This window comes from Pyrus communis, chromosome 9 (assembly GCF_963583255.1).
Source record: "Pyrus communis chromosome 9, drPyrComm1.1, whole genome shotgun sequence".
NCBI lineage: Eukaryota > Viridiplantae > Streptophyta > Magnoliopsida > Rosales > Rosaceae > Pyrus > Pyrus communis.
The window spans coordinates 21,296,563-21,306,831 of record NC_084811.1 but is presented as its reverse complement, the minus strand read 5'-3'; the positions used below and the strand labels follow the sequence as shown (position 1 = coordinate 21,306,831).

At 34.4% G+C, this 10,269-nt stretch overlaps 1 protein-coding gene across 1 annotated transcript; it reads right to left on the bottom strand.

Moving 5' to 3' along the window:
* Positions 1–2,970: 2,970 nt before the first annotated feature.
* LOC137744501 (cellulose synthase-like protein G2) lies at positions 2,971–7,554 on the bottom strand. The gene is made up of 8 exons (XM_068484303.1): positions 6,850–7,554; positions 6,377–6,472; positions 5,473–5,613; positions 4,968–5,240; positions 4,819–4,918; positions 4,507–4,682; positions 3,956–4,309; positions 2,971–3,651 (listed from the first exon to the last, which is right to left on the bottom strand). The coding sequence occupies exons 1-8, from the start codon at positions 7,459–7,461 to the stop codon at positions 3,106–3,108; spliced, it is 2,298 nt and encodes a 765-aa protein (XP_068340404.1). The 5' UTR covers positions 7,462–7,554; the 3' UTR covers positions 2,971–3,105.
* Between the last annotated feature and the right edge of the window lie 2,715 nt (positions 7,555–10,269).

The following is a 10,269-nucleotide window of genomic DNA, read 5'->3' as shown; positions in this document are numbered from 1 at the left end:
TTTAGTCAATGTAGCTTGTCAATATATGAATAGTCTTACTGATGTTCATTATGCTCTAGTGAAACGGATTCTTCGATATGTCCAAGGTACTATCCATTGTGGTCTTACATATTCTGCATCTTTAGATCAGTCTATTACTGCATTCTCTGATTTAGACTGGGCAGCTGATCCTAACACTAGAAAAGTTAAGTTTTAAAGAGTGGTCTTGTGAAAGGTTCGATGGTGAGGCAGCGAGAACGGCTGTGGGACGATGCATGTGAGTGTCTACTGTTCTTCTTAGGGTTTTCCTATTGCAGTTGGGGGTGATTTTGTTACTTAAGCATAATCTTGATTTGATTGTAAGAAGGGATTTTGGGAATTAGGATTGGGTTGTAAACACGAAAAATCTATAACGAATGAAATGAGAACACATGTACAGAGTAGATTTGTATTGATGAATTTGTAAGGTTACAATTTTTGTTTACAATTTTCCTTTGATTCAATCTTCAAATTTGATGTAAATGCGTATGTTGTTGATCTAAAGGTCGCGATGACTTGATCTTGGACGAACATTAAACAATTGCTTCAAGTTTTGAGCTTGAAACAATACGTAGATAGTCTTCATCTCAAAGTTGCGGCACGAGTCTTGACGACTTGATCTTGAATCGAACGTCGTTACAAGTTTTAAGCTTGCAACAAAGTCTTGAAGGAATCGACACAAGTGCTTGTTGATTCTTCAAGGGAATGCTTCAACTTTGGTCGAAAGAAAGCTTCGGATTTGGTTGTGTGTTCTTTGAAGAAAGCTTTGGCAACATATTAGTCTTCAAAGATTTGGCAAAGGTTCTTCTCAATGTGAGAATTTCGGCCTTTGAATGTAGATATTGTCGACCTTATGCTTGTCTTGGGACCTTGTATTTATAGACTTCCAAAGTCATGCCTTTGGGTGGATTTGGCTTTGATTTGTGTCTTGATTCGTCCATGGGAGAATTTAGGCATGTTTTGTGTCTTGTTTTTAGCCACTTTCCCTTGCTTTGCCGAAATCTATAGGGCTTTCTTGCCTATTTTTTGAGAAATCTTCAATTCTTGCTTGTTTTGTGAAGATGCTTTAGCTTTCATTCTGGCTTTGGAGCAATTTGAACCCCTTGCCGATTTTAAAGGGTATTCCCCCATTTTGGCCTAATTTTGGGAATGCTTTTGAGTTTCCTTTGCTTGACTTGTGCCACATGTCATTGATGACTTGTCCATTTGTGATGAGTCATATGCCACGTGGAGCTTTGTGATGCATCATTTGCATGCAACGAAATTTACATGTCTACATGGGTATTGTTTGTTAAGATAATACGGTTGGTCTATTTAGTAGTTTGCCATCTCAGCTTTTTCTTGGGAATAAAGGCATTTGATAATCTTAACAATTTTCTTTTTCTATTTGAACCCAAAAAAAAAAAAAAAAAAAAAAAAAAAAAAAAAAAAAAACAAACAAACAATTTTTCTTTTTCTCAAAAACAATCTTGACCATAATTTATTTTGTGATGCAAATCTTTGGAGTGTTGGATACTAAGGCATCAAAAGTAGTCTTAGCATCATTGGGTGAGTTGATCAAAGTTGTGATTAAATTTTGTGTCACCCATATTTTAAGTTCGATCTCACATTTTTCAATAATAATAAAAATTATATTGGAGCCAATATAAAGTACCTTGAAAAGTGAGTAGTGGTAAAAAGTATTACCATGAATTAGTGATGGATGCACATTGGGACCAAAGTGGTCCCAAGACCACCTAGAGTCCAGAAAATATACATGTGAAGGTTTTTCGAGAACTCTTCGAATGTTTGATATGGGTCCCTTTTGTGCCCAATAAATGTTTGATGTAATGCATGCTAGTCATATCTTGGCAGCACTTAGCAGGTTGCGTCAAGAGCACTCGACAAATTCTCTAGATAGCACTCATCAGATTGCTTTGGCATATGTCGATCTATGTTGACATGTGTGCAACATGGTTCAGCTGACGACAATTGTTCAAAGAAATGCCTTTGTGAATAAACTATTTTTTCTTTTTCTTTTCGTGATTCAAATCTTGAATCCACCACTGTTATGAAGACAATGACTAAAACTTAAAACATGTTATCTTCTCGTTCTATATTGAGCGTTCAACTTGTTTAAGAAACAAATCAAGCTTAACTTAGACATGCCCAAATCGTAAAGCACATGGGTAGCTCGTTAATAAGAAGCTTGAAAATGTTATACAAGCAGACCCTCTCATTGTTGTAAATTAGCTCGTGTTCGACTTTTCTTTTTTACCCCGCTTGAGATCGGCTCGAAAATAAACGAGCCAACCAAGTTGAGCTCTTATAAAATTTTAACAAACCCAACTTAAACATGATGAAATTTGCAACATTTATATCCCTAGTTAAATTTGGAGAGGTGATTTTCACACATTCTTTTTATTTTTTTCACACACCCACTTTATGTATGATCATCATATTGCATAAATTAAATGGTAACAAAAAATAAGATTAAACATAGGTGTGAAAGAAGTTAAAAAGAGTGTTTAATTACTATTTCTTTAAACTTAGTAGGGCATCAGGGTGGTTTGGAAAAAATAGCTCAACATGAGATGTCCAGAACTATTGTGGACTTGGACTACGGAGATACATGTTCTTACTTATTAATGTTGCAGCCGAAACTTATTGGGCTTAGTTTATGGTGAATTTAATGGTGACATTTCTTTATTCCAAATTATGGCTCCACTTGTGCATTCCTATTATTTTGGAGGGTGAAGTAGTATAATTCTTTTCTTTATTTTTTATTTTTTATAACAAATAATATTACACTAAAGGAAAACGGGTGGGCTTAGCCTCGTAATGAGCTATCAATAATTTGATTCAAATTCACCTTTGGAAAGAATCGAACCTAAGATCTCTCACTTACAAGTAAAGAGAAATACCATTAGACCATAACACTAAGTGGCAAGTAGTAGAATTCTTAGACAAGAATAAACAGAGTACATCTTTTAGACACCCCTACATTTAATAGTAAAAATGTATGTATATAACGGACACATATATAGGCCATGGCCTTGCTACATGAAAATAATAGAACCAAAAAAATAGAAAATGAGGGAAACTTTGCTACATGAAAATAATAGAACCAAAAAAATAGAAAATGAGGGAAACTAAGGCAGATACTAGGGTAACAGAGAGTGGAATGCTTCCTTTGTCTTTCCTTATAAGCATTCCTTCAATGATAGGGTAGTTCATTACTATGACATAGAAGGGTATGAAAACTTGTATGAACATCTTGTCCAACTCCCCCACAAAGATCCCTCTAGCAATCCCCACAGCAAACGATGCCATGTTCAAGATGATTAGGGCAACCATTGGAACAAGAAATAGTAGTGATGTTTGGAAATCAAATACTCCCATATTGTAACGCTTGAGTTGTTCGACGTCGTCGACTTTATTCGTTGGAAAAAAACTGGCTTCTCTTATTCCAAGTTTCTTCATGAAAGCATCCACACTACCATATAAATGGGATGTGATTGACTTCATCATCCATATCCTCTGCTCATTTACCCAATGTCGAAATGTTGACCCCGTTGCGAGCACCTCATATAAATGTTTAGAATGGGATGATAGGAATATGAACGCAAATACAATGAAATAAGTATTTGAGACCTGCGAAGAACAAGACCGACATACTATCATGTCAAAATCATACTACTAAAGTTGTATAACAACTAATTAAGAGGGTAATGCTTTCTTATATACTATACAAATACTTATATCGACAGACTGTGAGTTTCAATTTTTAACCACACATGTTCATAATCAATAAATGGTTCAGTTTCAATCTTCAGAACATAAAGCAAGTGAACATTTCCCTTGATAGTGAAAGTAATAATATATTTTGAATCATTTATACAAAAGAATTTTTAAAGAAACTTGTAAAAAAAATATAGGTATAATAAGAGAAAATTACCTGAGGGTATAAAGGAATGCCATTGAGTAGGCAGAGTTGAGGAATGGTAGCAAAGCCCCAGAGCGACAAGAAATAGAAAATGGGGAAAAGGGCAAGTTCTGCATAACACATGCTGTGAAGAAAAGTGGGCATTTTGAAAGGGCCATATATAAGAGGATTAAACTTCGAGATAGCAACATCAACCAAGCCGGAAGACCATCTTGTCCCTTGGACCAAAAAATCATCCAAATTGGTGGTGCCACTGCCCAAGAATTGTGGCCTTTTTGGATCACAATACACTGAAATCCAACCTTTGCAATGCAAATGAAACCCCGTGAAGTAATCTTCCACCACTGAACCGTATAAGAAGCCAACCTGCATGCCACAAATAAAAGAAGATCACCATTAGCATAAAGTTGAAGGAATGCTAGGCTCAGTCACCTCCCGAGCGGGTCACTATGAGCGCTTGATACATTGTGCTACTAACACGTATCAACTCCTCACAATTGACTAAGCTTGGCATATTCTTTTTTTGGAAATAAGTAAGGTTTCAATAGTTTAATTGTACTCGCCTCTTTGCCCCATTTGGTGCCATCTTCATAAGCACAAGATGCTAGTAGTTGGGTTTCATTTGGCTGTGCATTATTTCTTTGGACGAACATACGATCAGGCTTGTTTATTTGGCGGAGGGATTTGATGAACTCATTGGATGGACCAAAACATTGTCTAAGTTTCATTGCATCCCCGGCTGATCATTCAATAGTGAAACTAATTTAGTGACCTAAAAAACGTATGAACGCATATATTGCGGACAAGTTCATAATTTTAATATATATGCTTATTAAACCAAATTAAGGTATTTAATTAATTGAATTTGTATTTACCTTCACTAATGGAACTTTCACATAAGGACACCCTCTTGATGTAGTAGCCAGTACCAGACACGCATGGCCCTCCAAGCCCATCATAACCTTTCCATAGCACCTATTTATATACAAGTCCATACCAATTCTAGTCAAAGATTATTATATGCATTTGTACATATGACATATAATTGATTGATGCAAAGTTTGGTCCTTGAGTTCTTATGTACCTTAAATGTTGATCTCAACTGACTGTCATAGATATCGTTGTTACTGATGTTGCAAAATTTTTGAGGAAATTGAACAAATGCTAGAGAGTGTGATATCTTGGGGTCAAGGTGGAAACACATTGCTTGCCGAGCCGAACTTGCATCATGGCAATGCATGTCACAATCTAAACCTAATATGTAAGGCGAATTGCTTATAACTCCCGACTCACGTAGCTGATCAGAACAACGTCAACGTTACTTATCAAATAGTATACTATGTAGGTAATTATGTCAAACTGTCAACCAAAGTTATCAATTAATTGAACGAACTATTTTTTAGGACATAGTGGTTAATTGACAGCTAGCTTGACAATATATAAGTAATACACATATATGGTAAGAGAATATTACTTAAAATCGACACATAAATAGTGAAAAAATTACAAAAAGAGAGATGCATGCATACAAGAACATTGAGCGCTCCGGCCTTGAAATGATGAGGTTGAGAAGGTCTTTTTTCACGAGAAACATAAATAAGAAGAGGCTTATTTTTGGCTTCATTTGCTTGAATTGCATCAACATTATCACTGGACGTTTCTTGTATTACCTGCCAAAATTCCAGATATGATTCTTAGGATGAATTTGTATGTAATTAAAACAATATTTGTCTTTCCTTACAAGAATATTAGGTTCCTTTGTGGTTGAATTCTTATAGCAAGCCTGATGTTGACAAAGTTAATGATATGAATTGTGTGCAGACGACTTTTTTCCCATTTGTTGGATGTATTGGTAAAATAGAAAATAATTTGGAAATTAAGTAGGCATGTCAGTTGTGAGGCACGGGTTATCAACGTTACTATCACTAGGAAAATATTAATTACATGTTAATACAATAAAATCATAATTTTGACACTGATAAATTAAAATTTCATATAACATATCAGTTCAATAATACAATGTCTTGTGATGATAAACTTAAACATAATATTATATTATTGGACTATAACGCCACAGTTATAATAAACTCTTTCTATGTCAGTACTTCTCGTCACCGATCCTACTTTTATTTTATTGGTCTTAAATAAATTTGTCTTTTGTATTGATGAGAATCACCAAAGCTAAAGTACTAATCAACAGAATTGGATCCCATCCGGATCTACTCTTGACCATTCATCATGTATCATGCGGTCAGAAATCATTTGACGTTGTTTATTTAAAATCAAACACAAATAGTATCTGACAAAAATTAATCGCACGATGTACGATAAACGGTTAGAATGTGAAGATCCTTAGAATCCCCACAAAGCGGATCCAGAGAGGATCCCTTTCCCTAACCAGCAAACAATGTCCTATGTAGGGGACATTAATACCTCAATTACCGCAGAGTGATCTCGACGACTATTGCTCCTAGTGTCCCCAATCCTTGCATTTTCTGTCACACTTTTCTTAAACGCCTCGTATTTCTCCTGCGATCAAATCTTCGCCATTAGCTTTGTTGCAGAAAAATATCATTATATATCTTCATGAGGAATTTGCTTTGAGAAATAACCAAAAAAAAAAAGTCAATCTTGCACTTATTCGCTATCATTCTTTTTGTCATTTTAACGGACCATTTTATGTATTTTCTCAAAAATAATAAGCCTCAAACGTATAGACTCGACTTCTATTAAAAAGGTAGTACATGAGAGATGCCCAATTGAATATTTACAACTAATTATATCATTCTGAGAACAGAAATTCTGTACGTTCTCTCACGTTTAACTAGTGAGAAAATGTAAAAGGGAATTTTGGTGTTGATTGACACACAAATACGTACAAAAAAAATAAAGAAATTATAATTAACCTTAATATGCTCTTTCTCTTGTACGAACTCACTGCCCCCAAAACCACCGTTCTCATCCCCGTCATCCTCTCCTGCAGAGAAATAAGCCTCCGGAGCCGTACACTTGATTCCATACCTCTTACAAAACGGAAGCCACCACTTTGCAAACCTCCAAGCCTCTCTCATCCCATTCAAAGTCACGGCAGCACCAGCGTCATCAGAGAGATACACGTGAAGCTTTTCTGGTGGATAGTCCATTGCCATGGCAGATAACACCGTGTTCATTACCCCCACGGTTGGCTCCTTCTCCGGATCCGCGGTGCAAATAAACACGTCAATCGGCGGAAGCTTGTCATCCTCCGGAAGCCTCTCTGGGAACACAGTTCGCGAAACTGTCCGCCATCGGTATGATTGGCTGAGGAGCCATTCGAAGGCAAGGAGGACTTCCGAGGCAAAGACAAGAAGCCATGGTAGGGTTGTGGCTTTGGTTTTGGGGTGTTGGAAGAAGAAAGAGGCTCTATAGGAAATCAAGAAGACTAGAGCGATCGAGTGGACGAGGATATGTGTCCGGTTGATGAAGTTTGAAAGCTTGTGGACGTGGCAGAGATGGAGAGGTACCTTAGAATTCTCCATAGCTTCTTCTGTGGCAATTATATGTGTTCTTGCACTCAAGCATCAACAAGCAACATCCTCCACCTCCTTTTAAAGTACAATATCACTGTCTAGTTATCGTTTAAAATACTGTCTACTAAATGATGAAATTAGGATTCCATTATAAAATTAATTTAATAAGTAATATAGGAAGTAGTCAAAATCAGATAAGTCTTTAACTAATTTAATAAACTAATGGAAAATAGCTGCAAATTTAATAAATTAATGGAAAATAGCTGTCAATTTTTTTTGCCTTTTACTTTGGATGTAACTGAGGATTTATTCAATGAGAACTAGCCGATGAGCACACACTTTGTGTGTGTGAATAATTTTATTTTGTTTTTGGTTTTTTTTATTAAGGAGTGTGATTAGTTTTTAAAATTTTAAAAAGAGTATGAAAAAATGATGGTGGGACAATTTTTCTTAATAAGTACATATTTTATCTTAATAATACATAATTACTGTTTTTTGTCATTCTTATGTAAATATTGTTTATCAAAAGTGAGGGTAAAATAGGAAACATAGGGATATGATTGTCATTTTATCAAAAGGTACAAAATTACTATTTTACCCTTCTGGTGTTAATATTGTGTATTAAAAAATGAGGGCAAAATTGGAAAAAGAGGGGAAAACGTTGACAAAGGCTCTTCTCTTAATAGAATAGATGATTGATATGCCTAAATCATCTATGTTTTATTTTTTATTTTTTTATTTTTTACGAAATAAGAGCTTTTTATGTTTTTATTGATCAACACGATGGCCCCTAACTACCAATGTTGTTTGACTGAAATCTTTGTGATTTTTAGTTTTTGATCGAAGTCCCTGACATTAATGTATGTATTTCTATGTAGGTTATTATATTTTTAACTTAAAAATGAAATTTGTAGTTATTTATATTAATGAGATTTAAAATAAAACCCCATAATTTATGGGATTAAAAATATTAAAGGTAAATTATACTCTTTAATATATTGTGTGTGTGTGTCTATATCTAAACACATGGGTACATTCATAAAAAAACTGACCAAAAAATTATAATACCAAAACATGGGTACATTTTTCAAAAAAAAAAAAAAAAGAAAGAAAAAAAAAAAGATATTAGGCTTAATAACATTATTAAATTTCTTCTATTAAACTTGACATAGATACATTCTCAAATGACACAGTCCGACCAAAATCAAGGCGTGTTGGCCGTCACGTGAGAGTGACGTAACCATTGCACAGTGCAGAAGCAAAATGATAAAGAGAAATACGAATAAATAAAAACCAAACTACTAACAGTACTAGCTAAGATAACATGCTAGTGCAAGAGTAATTGTGAAATACAAAACCAGAGCATAAATAGCCTAAGTGCAATCTGACTGGACAAGTACTAAATAAACAACACCCAAAGGTGATCCTACATTTGTGAAATCTATCAGAACCACCACCATTCGACTCCTAAGCTTGCAAAGAGTCCAAAAATACCAACCACGATCACGATCTGCGATGTTTGAAAGGATTTTGAGGGTTGTCTGTACAGGTTGTATGGAAATGGAAAAAGAATCCGAGAGGGAGGAGAAAGAGAGGGTCAACGGGGAAAGGGATTGGTGTGTGTGAGTGTGTGTGTGGTCTAGCTGAGTCACCAACCAAAAACAAATCACCCACGACCCCAACTAATGTTCAAGGGCAAAATCGTCATTTCACACCATCGATAACATAATTCGGGACGGGCTGTCACATCAAATCAACGAAATAGAATGTACCCATATAAGTTTAAAATGGATTAGAGAAAAGATTGAATGAATTTTATATAAAATGGGTACATTTTATATTAAAAAAAGGTACATTTTTCATATAACAAATTGGTATATTTAAGAATGGGTACATATCAATTTTTTTATAAAAATTTAATGGGTACAAACTTATTCTAATTTTTTTTTTTATATTTTAGAAATGTTTGAATTGAAAATTAATTAGGAGTTTAATTATTAAAACTCTAAATCAATTACTAATTTTAAAAATTATGTAACTTACATGTAATTCATTAATATATTAATGATAGGAACTTTGATCAAAATCTAAAAACTAATAAAGGTCTTAATCAATGAACATTAGAAACTAGGGACCAGATACTAATTTTTCCTAATATTAATGTAATGAGGACGACTGGGTTACTCTATTTACGTTGACAATATACACCTTCGCTACCAACTATTTCACACATATATATACGATACTTAGATATCATCACATAATAACAACAATTCACGTGTTATAACCTGAATAGACCATACGTTTATACAATATATATATATATATATATATATAGAGAGAGAGAGAGAGAGAGAGAGTATTTCACCAACTTTTGCTGATGAAAATCTATGTGTTTGTTCTAGGATTGTTTTGAATATTCTTTTTTCTTTTTTTGTTTTTTGGCTCCACAATATAAATACACCATACTTTTATACTATATATATGGAGTATTCCACCAATTTTGATATGAATTTTTACCTCAATGTTGATTTTTCCTCTGGATTATTACAAATGTGTTGTAGGCCTAATTTACTGAAGTATAATAAGGACAAAGAGATAGGGGGTGCGGCAATAGTAGAGAGAAAGAGAGAGGTGTAATTGTGAGGTGTATTTTATTCCACCCCATTGTGCCTTTATTTATCGTAGTACGGAAGGTTAATTCCTTACCCTAATAGGATTACAACTCTAATAGGATAATATCTAGTCTAAGAGATATGGTAGAATCCCATAACAATATCCTAGATATGTTAGGATTTACATAATCACATTCCTAAT

Bases quoted from the DNA above. Each gene is read 5' to 3' on its own strand.
- LOC137744501 (XM_068484303.1), bottom strand. From the start codon at position 7,461: ATGGAGAATTCTAAGGTACCTCTCCATCTCTGCCACGTCCACAAGCTT. The intron at 5,241-5,472 runs GTATGCATGCAT...TGTTCTGATCAG, and splicing joins CCGGAGCGCTCAATGTTCTT to CTACGTGAGTCGGGAGTTAT. The intron at 4,919-4,967 runs GCATATAATAAT...GTATATAAATAG, and splicing joins TATATGTCATATGTACAAAT to GTGCTATGGAAAGGTTATGA.